General features: G+C 35.5%; 1 protein-coding gene and 1 long non-coding RNA gene across 3 annotated transcripts; both read right to left on the bottom strand.

Annotated features, from left to right (window-relative positions):
• Positions 1 to 12096: 12096 nt before the first annotated feature.
• On the bottom strand, positions 12097 to 12879 carry LOC121232168 (uncharacterized). 2 transcript variants are annotated; one of them, XR_005930398.1, is made up of 3 exons: positions 12790 to 12879; positions 12494 to 12551; positions 12097 to 12230 (listed from the first exon to the last, which is right to left on the bottom strand). It is a non-coding gene; the product is annotated as an uncharacterized lncRNA (long non-coding RNA). The 2 variants fall into 2 exon arrangements; XR_005930397.1 differs by lacking the exon at positions 12097 to 12230 and having other exon boundaries at positions 12423 to 12551.
• A 2-nt stretch (positions 12880 to 12881) lies between these two features.
• On the bottom strand, positions 12882 to 16276 carry LOC121203657 (uncharacterized). Its single transcript, XM_041074087.1, has 6 exons — positions 16069 to 16276; positions 14800 to 15962; positions 14389 to 14683; positions 14150 to 14286; positions 13983 to 14058; positions 12882 to 13888 (listed from the first exon to the last, which is right to left on the bottom strand). The coding sequence occupies exons 1-6, from the start codon at positions 16274 to 16276 to the stop codon at positions 13206 to 13208; spliced, it is 2562 nt and encodes an 853-aa protein (XP_040930021.1). The 3' UTR covers positions 12882 to 13205.
• Positions 16277 to 16549: the final 273 nt, after the last annotated feature.

Genomic DNA, 16549 nt, shown 5'->3' with positions numbered 1-16549 from the left:
AGCTTTTACTAATTATAATGCTAATCACCAATTATTACTTTTTAAGCTATCCAAATAATTTGATAATAGAATATTTCAAACTAAATCTAGTAAATAAAAATTAGCAAAGCAAAATAAAATGAAATAATCAATCAAAGCTTAGAATTACAATTTCAACCAATAATGTATTAGCTAATTGTTCTATCTGTGCCTGATTTATCTAATAGAATTTATTGCTAACATAAGATACTAAATTCCCTTAATTATCTTTAAGCAATTAAAGAACTAACTTGATCTAATTACTAAGCTATAATCTCATGCCAATAAAATAGACCAAATTGATTAAGAACAAATCTCAATTTTTGCTACCCAAGGTAATCGAATATATTCGTATCTTAATTACAAATCAATATTTGACCAATCTAATTTAGACCAAGAGTTATTCATTTTAATTTCTTTAAGTTTTTTCAAATTAATAGTTAACTAGTTTGTTATTAATAAAGAACAAAAATGAATAAATAACCAAATCTCTATAAATAAAAATTAAAAGATATGAAAGAAAAAATATTCAATTAATTACACATGGAATTCATTACACCTACAAAAGAAATTTGGTTAATGGAAAATTTGAAAAACATCTGAAAATAACGTAAGAGAATTAGTCATGAAAAAGGAAACAAGAAAAAAATAGAGAAGTTGAAGTTGCTTGATGATTTTCATCGAACCTTAATACTTGAAGGCTTTGGCAGCTACTATCCCCCCCCCCAAAAAAAAAAAAAATCCTCCTTTGAGGTTTACTCTCTTTTTCCCTTTTATATACTATCAAAACCCTTAAAAATGATTAGGTTATCGCATCGCTTCAGTGAACGAATTTTTCGCTAAAGAGAAAATCTGTTTTTGTTTTTATTTTTATTTTTATTTTTTTTGCATAAATTAAGTTATCCTCTCTTCATATTTTGTTGGACTTACAATGGGTAAAAAACACTTAAAAATGAATCTAAATTAATATTAACAATATATAATGAACTTAAAGTATAATTTAAATATAAATAAAATAAAATTCTTAAAAAATATACTAAAAATTAACCTAAAAAATTAACTAAAATCCTACTAGAATAAAAGACAAATAACTCTAAAATAATAGAATTATCGTTCATATATAATATTTACTAGCTAGTATGGTTGCATTTGCATAAAGGAAAAAATAATCTTTGATGTACTGAAGATATATAATATTATGTAGTTGAGTAAATTAAATTATTACAATTCATAAAAAAAATTAAAACTAAATTTAGTCAACTTCATTCTAGTAGTGCAAAAGTGAATAATATCTAACCATTAATCAAAAGCTTCATTATCTATCATTGCTTGGCTTTGATTTACATCAATCCGCATGGTGAAAAGGAGGGAAATAAACTTGGAATCTCATCTTTGATAATGAGCAAAAGTTTTGCAAAGAAAATAAGATAAGCGGGTGTCCACTAAGATGTGGGTGTTGAGTATACTAAAAAAATAATCAAGTTTATGCCTATAACTACAACTAATCATAGGAAAAGATGGACAGTAGTTGGAGAAATTCTCACAACCCTACACATCAAAAGGGTGGCATTAATTTTACCCTGTGGAGATACTTTCTCTCGTCGAATTGAAGGGTCATTTCCCAATAACATCAACAATCAAACTTTATCAAATTCCACTGCATCTATCTTTCAAAAAAGAAAGAATTCTTTGGTGGGAGATTGAATTGAAGAGTAGTGGTGGTGGAGAAAGAAGTGGCAAATGCCCCCATAGGCATTATAGTCCTTGTCATGTGGGTATTTATTTTTCATGCAAATTACGAAAAAGAAAATGAAAATAAAAATATTAGTACAACTTTATTTGTCCCTAGCTAGCAGATGTGAATTATATCATTGATAAAGAGTCAACTTCAACTTACTCTTGTCTTAGTTGGTTAAATTTCTAATCGTTGGAACTTCATTGAAAATGAATGATTTTCTTTACCCCGAAACCAGGCTGGCCGGTCGTGGTTGCAACGCAACTATGACTAACTGTGGCCACACTTTTAGTGTCAACAAAATAATCCAAATCAGTCGGATTTTAATCCCAACTAGCCTTACAACACTTGTTTTTTAAAATTAATTTCTAATATAGGCTTAAATTTTAAATTCTAAATTTCAAGACAATACACTTCTAAATTTAATCAGAATTTTTAAAATCTTTAATAATATATAGACCTTCTAGCTAGCACACTAGATTATGCTCGACATGATACAAATATATTTTAAACAAATATAAAATATATAAAATATTTTAAACATGATTATAATATGAGAAAATACTATAAATACAATATAAAAACACAAATTACCATATTTACTAAAAGAATTATTCTTAAAGAGTTTTCTAATATAATTACTGATACATGTATAAATTACAAATAATACATGTAATGGGCCAATTTAGCCCGGGCCCGTATAAATACAAAACCAAAAAATAATAAACAAAAAATATATTAACAGTCCAATAAAAGCCCATCAGTCCAAGTTACATAACCCAATTTTAAACCCAAAATATTACAAACCCAAATTCACAAGGCCCAATAGGCCTAGAATGTTAAGCCAAGACAAACCCTAAATCACCCCCTTTCTCCTGCGCCGCAACAGCAATCGGATAGCAGCTCCAAGCCTCCTACGCCCCAGCATCCTGGCGCCACGCCCACGCTCTCGTACACACACAAACACCACCCCGTACCTGCAAATACAGAAGAGACAACAGCAGCAGAAACAAACAAAAATTGTATTTCTTATTTTTATTTCCTTTTTATTTTCTTTTCTTTCCGGCTATAAAGCCAACAATTCAATCTTTGTAATGGTTACGGACAAAGGCAACAAAAACAAATACGAAAAAGAGAATACAAAAACAATACAAAGCAAAGAAGGTGATTTTTGAATCTTCTTCGTCTTCAATATTTTTTTCGCATATGTCCTGCCTTCTTTAGAACTTTTAAAAAAAACGGGGAAGAAAGAGGAGCGAGAAACTTACCTTCGCGGACGCATCAATGACCTCGTCTTCTCCATCGAAGTCAGGGTTAGAGATGCGAAAGGAAAAGGTTTTTTTAAGCGTCGATTCTGATGGGAACAAAGAGGCTTCTGAGTCACTCACCAATTTTGATGGTGAACTGACGATCGAATGGCCCTGGGTAAATGAAGGTTGCTGCGCCGAAACCCTAACAATTGGGTATTCGGTCTGCAGCTTGGAGAAATGGTAAAATGCCATTCATTTGCTTGAGGTTTTAAGCATGCAGCAAAACGGCGCTGTTCCTAAGGGGAAGGGTCTCAGCATCAACCCGCTCCAGGACCCAGACCCGTGCCTTCTCGCTGCAAATGGGATATTTGCAGGCTTGGTCCTCCTCTTTCACGTGCGCATCCAATCGCGCCCTATCTATTCGGCTTCGATTCTTTTAAATTGGCCCATTAATTCGCGCGTGTTTGCATTTTAGTCCACGCTGGTGTGCTGCGCTTTGGGAGCCTGGAATATTTCCAGTTTGAGCCCCTGTGCAATTGCTCACTTTACCTTTTGACCCTTCTATCATTAATGATTTATTTTCAAGTCACCCCTTTGTGTTTTGGTTTAATTTTAATTAAATCCCTTCTATTTTTTTTTACTATTTTTTACTTTATGATTCATTTTTGTTTCAAAGGCACTTTCGACATTATCATTCTTGTTTTACATTGTATATTATTTTAATGCTTTTCTTGTGTTTCTTTTTAATCGCTATTATGTTGTTTGTTTTTTATGCCATGCTATTACAATATTTTTGCCTGATGCTTTGTAAATATCCTTGTATATATTACCATTATATATGTATACATATATGTGCCATATAATAAAGTTCGTTTTATTTTATGCATACTATTAATCTCATATTATTTTATACTTATATTTCCTTTTAAATTTGTTCTTATATTCTATTATATAATATATCTTTTAAATTATTATCATGTGAGCATATATGTTTATTGTTGCCTATGTTTAATCCGCATATACTTCTAAATCTATACATTTTATACATATAGCTTTCTTGTATATACAAGTATGTCCTTAAATCTACTATGTAGCTTTTAATAAGATTCACTTAGCCCTATACATATTATTTAAATGTTATTTTGCATGTATTTGCTTTTAAATTTATATATATATATATTAATTCACTTATTATTTTAATAGATTTGCTTATGTTAAAACACTCTGCTTTGTAATTTATCAAGTATTTTCAATATACGTATATGAATTAATTTTAGAAACTTCATTTTTGTAATCATTAATTATTATTTTTGAATATTCTTTTATATTATATTACTTTTGTGTTTTATGTGGCCTATTATTTAAATGTTTTGGTATAAAGGCATGTGTACATTTGTTTTAGACTAATTTAAAATTTATATTATTATTAATTTCATGATCTTTCTACAATAAACTTACATGTATATATGTTTTATAAAACTATTTTGTGTGTTATATCTCATCTTATATCCTTATTATTCTTTTGTATTGTATATTATTAAATTATCATGTATTTTGTTAACTTTTAGATGAATTCGCGTATAAAATGTTTTATATACAATTTAACTCAAACTTTCATTCTATAATATCTATTTCAAAAATCATACATCTATCTCTAGTTTTTTAATACAAATTTGTCAATCTACATTTTATGTGTTCATTCATTCATTGTTGTTTAAAATAGTTTATACCATATCACTCCTTCGATTTGCATTTTATTTTGTGTATCTAGTGGTAGTCATATTATATTATGCTATGCATGTTATCGTTGCATATTACTTATTCATTGTTTTACATTGTCATTATTCTCCATGCATGGTTGAAATTGAGTTATATTTCCAAACTAGTTATGCTTATTCGTTTAAGTTCTTGTAGTTGATTGTATTATCTTCATTTCTTTTCATTGTCGTATTTTTATGCATACACATATTACCCCATTCATCGTTTTCCACTTGATTTTTGAAATGTGGTTTTATAAAAACCAAATTTCGTGATCAATGTCGTCTTATTTCAAATCAAACCAATGCATTTTAAGCTAGTTTCACAATTCTCTAAAAAACTTTTAAAAAACGAAGAAGAGATTTGATATTTCGCAATTCGCGGAATCGTACCCTAACGTGTTGGGTTGCAATTTCGTGTTTGCTCAAAATAATCGAATATCCCTTTAAAGCTTTACTTGTGTCTTCTAAATATCCTTTAAAACGAAGGCAATACTCGGTGTTTGATAATTCGGGAATCATGTCCTATGGTGCTGGCTTGTGATTTCTTGTTGTTCAAAACAATCAAATATTCCTTTAGGTTTTCATTCATGTTTATTAAAAACCTTGCAAAACGAAAGCGATATTCGATGTTTGGCGATTTGAGAATCAAGCCCTATCGTGCTGGGTTGCGCTTTCTCTTTTGCTCAAAACAATCGAAGATCCCTTCGGAATTTCACTCGTATTTTCTAAGGTGAGGCAATGTTCGATGTTCAGAAATTTGAGGAATCATACCTTACTGTGCTGGGTTTCGGTTTTTCGTTAGACCAAATAGTTGGGCATCCTTTTGTAAATTTCGAATTATAAACGTCAAGAAGATTTTGGTAACCCACTCGAGTTATTTAAACGTTATAAACGAGAATCATATTTCAAAAATATTTTAATTTTAGACATAAGGACAGTATTTAATCGATTTGGTACCAATTTTGGGCGTAATGAGGGTGCTAATCCTTCCTCATACGTAACCAACTCCCGAGCCCGTTTTCTCATATTCTCGTAGATCAGAATCGTTGTTTTAGTGAATCAAAAAGCATTTTATTAAAATAACTAAATTCTTAGGTAACCCGATCACACCAAAACAAAAGGATTGGTGGCGACTCCAAGTATTTATTTTTCAAAAGTCAATTTCCCCCCTTTTTTTAAATTTAAAATCTTTAAATCGAGGGATGGTTTCGACAGCTTGGCGACTCCGCTGGGGACTGAACTTGAGAGTCAAGCCATAAAAATCGATTATTTACTGTCCTTTTGTTAAAAGACCAAAAATTTATTTTAAAAATCATGTATTTTTCAATTGCATTTGATTGTATGTTTGTTTTGGTGCAAGTCTTGTAGAATAGCACTGCATTTCATTGCATGACCACTGTGGTCACACCTTCTAAGTGGGAGTAAGAAACTACGCTTTCGTGAGGTTTTCACCTCCGCATGGGCTAGTGGATTGCTTTCGGGGTACATCCGTACCTATGATTTCGTGAGATTTTCATCTCCGTATGGTCATAGGGAAATGTATCCCCCCGAACCGAACTCGATCTATATGAGCCTATAATGGGTGAGGATTGAGGAATCTACTGGTTCGGGTACCTTATCCCTAGAACTAAACCACATATAGTGAACCTTAGGAGCTATCCTTGGGTGGAGCTGCGTCGAGCCTTAGTACTTACCCGTATATGCGTTATAATCATCATTTATGTGCTTGCATTCTATCGCTATTATTTGATACTAACCGATATTTTGTTTTGATTGTCTTTTTTGCATGACATTGCATACTAAAGGAGGCGTTAATCCACATTCAATTACTAAGTTAGAAAATTTGACATGGAGAATGAATTTCTTAGTAAAGTCGAGGATAATACGGCCGTTCGTGCTTGGTCAGAGAGGCTACAATCTGAGAGAGGGGATAGCTTGGCAGAAGGGTATGTGTCGGAGCTGCAAGATTTCACTCGCGTCAATGTAGTACAGAATGAGCTGCAAGAGTTTAGAGACATTTGGGCTAGTTGGGATGAAGGGATCAAGCAGTTGTTTTACCAAAACTATGGTGACATATCTTACCTGCTAGACATTAGAGTGGATAAGCATTTGTTCTGAGCCTTGGTGTAGTTTTGGAATTCTGCGTATAAGTGTTTCTTTTTTGGAGAAGTGGATTTGGTACCTACCATGGAGGAATACACTACGCTACTTAGGTGTCCAAAGATTCAGGTCCGGAAGACTTATGTCCGGGTTTTTAGTAATCAGGATTTCGTGAAGAAACTGATGGGCATTTCTGGGATGAGCGAGCCTTGGGTCACTGCTCGGATTCAGCAAAAAGGAGATAGCAAATGTATCCCTTGGGAGAATTTGTGAGATTTGATCTTGACCCATCCAGACGAAAGAAAGAGGGTCGATATATTTGCCTTAAGCATCTACGGATTAGTGATCTTTTCTAAGGCTTTGAGGCACATGGACGAGGCGGTCATCGACTTGTTCGATCGCCTTGAAAAGGGAATCACACCGGTACCGGTAATATTGGCAGAAACGTTCAGGTCTTTGAGCTCATGTCGGAAGACAGGTGAGGGGCGGTTTATTGGATGTGCTCAATTATTGATGGTATGGTTTCATGGGCACTTTTGGAAGGTAGACAAGGTTTCCTATCGAGTCTTTTCCGAAGGTTATTCCCTTTTGAAAGAAGAGGCAGCTATACAGAGGAGAGAGGATATCTCGGAGGAGAAGTGGATGGATATTCTTCAACACCTTAAGGATGGGGATATCGAGTGGAGAGCTTATTGGATGGTCCCTGACGAGATCATGTACCGATGTGGTAACTTCGATTGGGTGCCACTGTTAGGAATCTAAGGAGCTATCGGGTATACTCTGTTGATAGCCTTGAGGCAATACAAGTCGAGGCAGTTTGTACCCACGATCTACGGACTTGCTCAGAGTGAATTCTCGTTTAAAGGTGCTCACTATAAGAAGAGAGTTCGGAAGTTATCGGATGCTTGGAAGCAAACTTGTTGGATGAAGAGGTTAGCCGTCGGTTCCATGGTAACGCCCGAGTATAACGAGTGGTTTAAGAAAAGGATTAATGATAATATTCCTAGGCCAAGCTTAGAGAATGCTAGACCTATCGGGGAACAATTGCAAGTCGCCCCATCAGAATTGGAAATTATAAGGCAAGATTTCGAGAAGAAAAGTTTAGAGTTTGGGAAGAAGATCGAACAATTGGAGGAAGAGAAGATGCACCTAAGATTAGACGCCGATGTTCAGAGATCAGAGGCTGAGAAGTGAAGAAAAGGAAAAACTAAGGCCGAAGAAGATCTAGACAGCATGAAGACGGACTACAAGAAGTTACGCCTATCCATGAGGACTGCGGGTTTAGGTAAGACTTCCGAACAATGGCACCATGAAATTCGGGAAGAAAAGGCCAATACCGACTGGTGGGAAAGAAAATTCTAAGAAACTCAGGCACGAAACGAAGAATTGGAGAGGAGTCTATCGGAAAGCAGAAATGAGCGAGGGAAATTAAGGGCTAGAGTGGCAGAACTCGAGAAGTCTCTGTATCAATTCCGAAATCGCAACACCGCAATGGAATTGAGGGCAAGCTTGAGCAAGATAGAAGAAATTAAAGGAAGAATAGAAGAGTTAGAGGCGTCATTGCAAAACTGCAAAATGCGGATCCAGTTTTTCGAAGCAAACGAGGATCGTTGGAAAGAACAGCTTCGCCATGCGCAAGACCAAGTCAGAAATAGAGATTACCTCATAGGGGAAGCCATAACCCAAATCCGGGAGGTAGCAGATTATTTGTAAACTTTAGCGGTTCAGGCGGACACAATGAGCGTGAAGTATGAGTTGGAGTCAGAGCGCGGACAAGAGCTGGCCTCGTTGCTTAGAAAAATTAGGACTCTAAGTGTTAGAGCAAAATTTTATTTGTAACTCGACTTTTTGTAAAAGATTTTATTTTCAAGTGAAATTTTCTAAGGGCAGCTGAATCGAAATTGATGCCTCATTTGCATTCATTCATTTGCATTACATCACATCATTATGCATTAAAGGCCATAAGAGTTTTCTACTTAATTAATTAAAAATTATTTCAGTAACCTGGAAACCAACGAAAACCAACCAACCACGCACCCCTATGGTACAAGAAAAGAATCAATAGATAAGAGACTCGAGAAATTGAAGCAAATGCAAAAGGATATGCAAGATCAAATGCAGTCTCAGATGCAAAAGCAGCTAGCCAAGATTCAACGAGAAATAAAGGAGCAAATGATGGAGTCCTAGAAAGAAATGATGTCCCAATTATCTAAATTGCTGCTGGGAGGAACGGATAAAGAAGCTAATAAGGATCCTCAATACCCCCTAGCTTCACTCCGACACATGTCCCGATGAAGCCCGAGATTAATCTACCAAAACCATCTGTCACGATCCTGCCCCAGCAGATTCAGGCCGGAGCTTCAATACCGATGAATTTCCAAACCAGCTCAGGCTCTAACTTTGTCAACAACCCGAACTATCCGCCTCTTCCCGACTTGGATGAAATTGTTGAAGAAGAAAAGGTGAGGATGGATTCGCAAAAACAATTGGAAGAACGGTGTAGATGGCTTGAAGAGAAATTCAAAGCCATGGAGAGCGCGGATCATCATCAAGGGATTGATGCCAAGGACATGAGTTTGGTCCCAGATTTAGTCCTTCCCCCCAAATTCAAAATGCCCGAATTCGAGAAATACAATGGAACGAGCTGCCCTGAAGCCCACATCACTATATTCTGCAGGCGAATGACGGGATATGTTAACAACGACCAGCTATTAATCCATTACTTTCAAGATAGTCTGGTCGGGGTGGCATTTAAGTGGTATAACCAATTAAGCCGAGCTAAATTTAACTCATGAAAGGACCTGGATCAGGCCTTTATGAAGCAATACAGTCATGTAACGGACATGACCCCCGACAGAATCACTCTCCAGAATATGGAGAAAAAGTTAAATGAAAGCTTCAGACAGTACGCACAAAGGTGGAGAGAAGTGGCGATACAAGTTCAGCCGCCACTTCTAGAAAAAGAGACGACAATACTCTTTATTAACACTTTGAAAGCCCCTTTTATCACTCATATGTTGGGAAGCGCCACTAAGAGCTTCTCCGACATAGTGATGACAGGGGAAATGATCGAAAATATCGTGAGAAGTGGTAAGATAGAAGCCGGAGAAAGTGCCAGGAAGTCGGCCCCGAGGAAAAGAGACAATGAAGTGAACAACATGAGCACATCTAACAAAGGTCAGTCCAAGTCATTCACCGTAAATCAACCCAAGACAGTGACCACCAGTTAGCAAAGTTCTGTAAGACAAGAATCCAACGCAAGGGAGAACACAGAAAGACCTCAATTCACCCTTATACCCATGACGTATAGGGAGTTGTACCAGAACCTGTTCAACGCTCATGTGGTATCCACTTTCTACCTGAAGCCACTGCAGCCCCCGTATCCCAAATGGTATGACACAAACGCCCAATGTGAATACTACGCAGGAGTCACCGGGCACTCTATCAAAAACTGCGCTGCGTTTAAGAAATTAGTCGAAAGACTCATTAAGATGGAGATCGTAAGATTTGACGACCCAGCCACACCCAATGTAGCAGGAAACCCACTCCCCAATCATATCGACCAAGGAGTGAATGGGATAAGTGAAGGTAAGAATAAGAAAACCAAATATAAGGTGGCAAAATTTAGGAGCCCGTTGAGGCGAGTATGGAAGGAGATGGCCAAAAGAGGATTGATCGCGTTGGATTCAAGAAAAGAATCCGAAGAAGAGAGAAACTACTGTGAGTTTCACGACAAAGTGGGGCATGAAATCCAAGATTGTGTAGAGTTCAGGGCCCTAGTACAAAATATGATGGATAATAAGGAAATGGAGTTTTATGAAGAGATATAAGATCCCGTAGAGGGAGATATATGCGCATCAGAAGGAGAATCGACGGCACAAAATCAAATAGCTAACTATCCCATAGTTATCATATCGAGACCCAAAAATAACAAAATCGGAGTACAAATGCCACCAAGGGTCATAATCCAAAGACCTGCAGTCTTCCCCTATAAAGACAGCAAAAAGGTCCCATGGAATTATGATTGTAGCGTGATGATTCCAGGGAAGGAGAGCCTCGTGGATGCTTCAAAAAAGGGTCAAGACAAGGGCTCCTATACACGTAGCGGGAGACGTTACAATGCAGTAAACGAAGAGGTACAACCCGTAAAAGGAAAAGCCCCAATGGCCGAGGAAATGAAAGAAAAAGCAACCAAGCCTGTTAACGAGCCAGTTAACGAAGAGGAGGCCAAGGAGTTTTTAAAATTCCTAAAGTATAGCAAATATAGTGTGGTAGAACAACTACGTAAACAACCAGCCCGTATCTCGGTGCTGGCCTTACTTTTAAGCTCGAAAGTTCATCATAGCGCACTAATGAAGGTCTTGAATGAAATGTATGTTCCCAATGATATCTCCGTTAACAAGTTGGACCGCTTGGTTAACAACATAAATGCCGACAATTATATCTTTTTTAATGATGACGAGATACCACCCAGGGGCATGGGGTTGACTAAAGCTCTGCATATCACCACACGCTGTAAAGGGTATACGCTGCCAGGTGTATTGATTGACAATGGGTCGGCTTTGAATGTTCTGCCATTGACCACGTTAAATAGGTTACCTATAGACAGCTCTCACATGAAGGTGTGCCAGAACATCGTGAAAGCATTTGATGGCACAGAGAGGAAGGTGATGGGCAGAATCGAGGTACCCCCTCAGATTGGGCCAAACACATATGAGGTGGATTTCCTCGTAATGGACATCAACCCCTCATTCAATTGCTTGTTGGAGAGGCCCTGGATACATTCAGCTGGGGCAGTGCCTTCCTCGTTGCATCAAAAGTTAAAGCTAGTATCGGAGGGGAGGTTGATAACGATCAAGGCTGAGGAGGATATTATTGCAACTGTGAGCAATAATGCACCCTATTTGGAGACAGATGACGAAGCAATCGAATTCTCATTTCGATCTTTGGAATTTGTTAATGCGACATTCATCGCCGAGGGGAGAAAAATTCTGGCACCGGAATTGTCCAAAACCACGAGGATGAGCCTCCAGTTGACGATTGGAAAAGGGGCCCTACCCGAAAGGGGACTCGGGAGACATCTACAAGGAAGGATTGAGACGCCAATGTTGAAAGACAAGAGAGACCGCTTCGGCTTAGGATTTAAGCCGGATGTCAAACAACGGAGAAGGAAGCTGGAAAGGAAGCAAGAAAGAAGGAGAGTACGGTTAACGGGGGAGGAAATCAAGTGGGAACCAGGGATTTAAATTGCGGTCGCGGTCGCGTTTTCGGTTGCGTCGCGTTTGTCGCGGTCGCGGACATAACGGACGCTATTGCGGTCACTGCGGGTATCGCGGTCGTGAATTTTTTTCAAATTCGCACAACTTACTGTAAAACATAGTAATTATAATTATAATTATAAAAAGTCACTTTTAATGATTTTTAGAGTGTTTTCTAACACTTATGAACCTTTATTAATATGACATGAGAACACAACTTTTATAATCATTAATTATTCTTATATTTATTTACGAATTTTCTAAGAATGTTATATTAACTAATAACAAAGTAAAAAAAAAAGAAATATTAAACATTTATCATATTTAATAAGTTTGAAAGTTTTTATAAATAAAAGAATTGAGAATTCATACATGAGAGATGTCTTCAATATTTCTTGACAGCTTTGAAGATAGTGAAGATATAAATACGCTGCAAAAGGAAAAAGGAATAGATAAATTAATGAATAGATTCTCATTAATTATTCCTATTTCCTACCACTTATTCTCATCTCATTCTACTTTCATATATAATTTAACATGCTTCGATTCTTCATTATCTTTTCATAAAATATACTTTATTCATTTATCTAAAGATATATATTATTTTAAATGTTTTAATATCATCAAAATTAAGAACAATAACAAAGGATTTCTTTAAAAAAACATACCTTACAAATAATGATAGTGGCACGATTTAGTTTTCACCAATTAGTGGAATGACGAGAAAGATCAAATCCTTCACCTTCACTTTAGAAGCGTTCTTGACTTGATTCTCTTGGCCTTTGTCCAAAAATATATCCAAAAAAAGCAACATTTTCACCTTGGTTTTCATTCAATTGATATGGAGGATATATTTGAGGAGGAGGATACATGAAAGGTGGAGGTGGGTGATACATTGGTGGAGGAGGATACATTTGAGGCTGGTATGGCACACCATAATTAGGAAATGGTGGATAATAACCATATGGTTGTGGATAACCATGTGAAGGTTGTTCTGGTGGATAAAAACCTTGAGTGCTAGTAGATGAATCACTATACCCAAGGTTACTAGAACTCGATCTCCTACCACTACCAGATGAAGAGCCTATAGAAGTATGCTTCTTGCCTTTTCCCTTTGATGGAGCTCTAGGTTCACTTCTATCTCTCCTAGGTTCAGGAAACATATTTCCATCAAACTCTGATCTGTCACGAAAATGTCCACCAGTGGTACCACCCCATATTCTCCTCCATACTGACTAGAAGACCTAATTTCACCTCTATCACCACTATATCCGTCATCCTCATCGATTGGACTTAAACCACCACCATCGGGTCCATCGCCACTCTGACTTGGAGTTGAACTAGAACTTGAATGAGACAAAATTTGTTGTTGCGATTGATCAACATCCATTTCATCATCAGAGGTATCCACAGGCAACACACCGGCATTTTCACCATCTAACAATGGATTCCCTTTCTCATGAAGCCATTCTGATAGTGGATCAACATCTTCAAAGATATAATCAAGGCTGATAGGATTAAAACTAGCATTTATATCATCAGTGCTCATTCTTTGTTGATGCCTCATCTTAAGCCTCATATTATAATAGGTAAACACTAGTTTTTCAAGTTTTTTATACTTTAACCTATTTCTTGCCTTGGTGTGAATATAACTAAATGTGCTCCAATTTCGTTCGCAATTTGATGCTGAAGTTGTTTGACTAAGCACTTTAATTGCTAATTTTTGTAATTCGGGAACACATGTGCCATATATCATCCACCACTCAGCTGCATAATATTATTTAAATTTCAAAATAACTTTAAAATGTACAATATAATTAAATAATATAAATTAAATTAAATAATTTAATTAACTGTTTACCCGGATTCATTTGCTTCCAAGCTCTTTGTGCTTGTGGAGTACCGAATGTCTCATGTTTATCTCTAAATAATAACAACTGCATAAATAAAAGATAGAGTAAAAATAAAAATAAAAATTCTATTTCAAATTATTTAACTAAGTTACAAATAATAGTAGTTGAATCTAACCTGATTAACCATTCTGACTTGAGTATCCATAGAAGGTTCTAATCTTTCAATTACTGATCGTGTACCTTCTAATGTTTCTATTAATACATTCTCAGAATGCTCCACCCCAAATTGAAATTGAGGGTTGAGAAAATAACCTAAGTATAATTTATAAGAATATCATCAAATAATAATAATCTAAAGCTTAAAATAATAAAATATAAAAATAGTTCTTAATTATATGAAATATTTTATCTTACCAGCTGAATGCAAGTCGGAATGCATAAAATTCCATCTATTGTCAATAATCTTTTCATACTTTGTGAAATATCGACAATTTTGTTGAATTGCTCGTTTAGCCCTATCAACAGCCTCATAAATAAAGCCCATCGTTGGTTTTTCATCGCTATCCACAAGTCTCAATACTCTTACTAAGGGCTCATAAACTTTTATGAGGTCATTGGCTTTTTTCCAAAAATCTTTTCCCAAAACAATTTTTTTGGCTTCATAAGCAGGCCCTGACTTTTGCTTTCCCCATTTTGATTCTTTAAATTCCTATATATTCATAAGAAAAATTTTAAAATAATATAATTTAAATTATTTGGAACTAATAAAATCACTAAAGGTTACTATATTTAAGTAATTATATTAACTAATTATAAAATACTGACCTTTGAATTAAACATTTCTCTCAAACCTTGCTTTTGTCTTGTTATCTCTTCAAGTTGAATGAAATGAGTTGCAAATCGAGTAAGAGCGGGTCGAAGTATTTGTTTCCCTTGTGTATACTTCTTCATCAAATCAACAGTCCAAATGTGATTGTATATAAAGCAAGTCACTTTCTTTGCCTCATCTAACACTTTTGCTACACTGGGCTTTTTCCCAATATCTTCAAGGCATAAATCTAAACAGTGAGCTGCACATGAGGTCCAATATAGATGTTGTCTTTTCAACATTAACTTTTTTCCAGCAGCTTTCATTGCTGCCTCATTATCAGTCACTATTTGGACAATGTAATTTTCTCCAATTTCTTCTACAACTGAATCTAACAAACGGTAGTAGAATTCAGCATCTCTACTACGGACACTTGAGACATCTACCGATTTCCAAAAAATGGTTCCTTTACTGCAATAAACAAGGAAATTAATGATGTGCATTTGATTCAAACTGTTGGTCCAACCATCACACATTAGAGTTGCACCCAATTCTTTCCAATGAGTCTTTAGTACATTTACCCAATCATGAACTCGTTGATACTCTGACTCCAAATACACATCTGAAACCTCATAAGGTGTTGGGAGCTTTACACCTTGTCCAACTTCTGTTGCCACTTGAATTAAGTTATACAACCATGGAGAGCTTGCTAATTGAAAAGGAAGTCTTTCATATATTATAAATTTAGATACCGCTTCACCTATCTTCCTTCGAAAACTCTTTAAAAAAGAGTCATTGACCTTTGGTTGCTTTGAACTTTTGCTTCTAACCAATTCAGGTATAGCTCCCCTTAAGGTAAACTCAGACTCACCTGGAATAGATTTACTTGTTCTTTCTCGATTATGTTCTCTAGCTGATCCATGAGAAGATCGCCCTTCTTCATAAATGTTATCCCAACCACCAGTACTTCGTCTGAATTCTTCCCTTCTATGCCACTCGTGTTGTGATTGGATACTTTCTCGAGTTGCTTGCCTTATAGCAGAAACCTCATCAATGAATCCCTCATGCTCATCCTCCTCTTCTGTTAATTGAGATAAGAATTCATCTTTTCTCCTCTTTTTGTCTATTTTCTTTGTGTTGCTTTCTTTTAGTACATTCATCATACTTTCTCTAATGACACCTGTTAATAAAATAAAAATAATTCACACTTTATATTATTATCAATTATATATAATCTTTATTGATAAATTTACAATAACATTTAATAATAATAAAGTATCACATACCAGTAACATTAGGGCATGGTGCAACATTGCCGGTTTTATGAGCAATGTGCTCTTTAAATCGTGTTATTCCTCCTTTCACAACTTTACCACAAAGTTTACATACGATACTTCCTCTCGCATTTGGCACTAGAGTTCCAAAGTGCCAACCTATATCATTACTTGGTGCACCCTCCAATCCTTTAGTCGGGAGCTCTTCACGTGGTGGCATGCTTTATTTTTATTTATATATAAGAAACATAAAATTATATTTAGAAATATAAGCAACTCATTACTTATATTATCAACAATATAATACAAAAAAAAGTAAACATCATTAACATGGAAAATTTAAATTTATTGCATAATTCATACATAATAATAAATAATAAATTATGAAAGTTATGAAATTTTAAAATAATAATAAATAATAACTAATTATCATTATAAATTATAATTACAATATTAATTAAAAAATAACATATAAAGTAAAATTATAAACCTG

The sequence above is a fragment of the Gossypium hirsutum genome, chromosome A07, assembly GCF_007990345.1.
Source record: "Gossypium hirsutum isolate 1008001.06 chromosome A07, Gossypium_hirsutum_v2.1, whole genome shotgun sequence".
In the NCBI taxonomy this organism is placed as follows: domain Eukaryota; kingdom Viridiplantae; phylum Streptophyta; class Magnoliopsida; order Malvales; family Malvaceae; genus Gossypium; species Gossypium hirsutum.
Note: the sequence above shows the minus strand (reverse complement) of the source record. Positions and strands in the feature narration are given on the sequence as shown.

What these genes read in the sequence shown, in the direction of transcription:
- LOC121203657 (XM_041074087.1), bottom strand. Translation starts at nt 16,276, where the DNA reads ATGCCACCACGTGAAGAGCTCCCGACTAAAGGATTGGAGGGTGCACCA. An exon ending in ACCATGCCCTAATGTTACTG is followed by an intron (nt 15,963 to 16,068) that starts GTATGTGATACT and finishes TTTTATTAACAG; the next exon opens with GTGTCATTAGAGAAAGTATG. An exon ending in AAGTCAGAATGGTTAATCAG is followed by an intron (nt 14,059 to 14,149) that starts GTTAGATTCAAC and finishes TTATTTATGCAG; the next exon opens with TTGTTATTATTTAGAGATAA.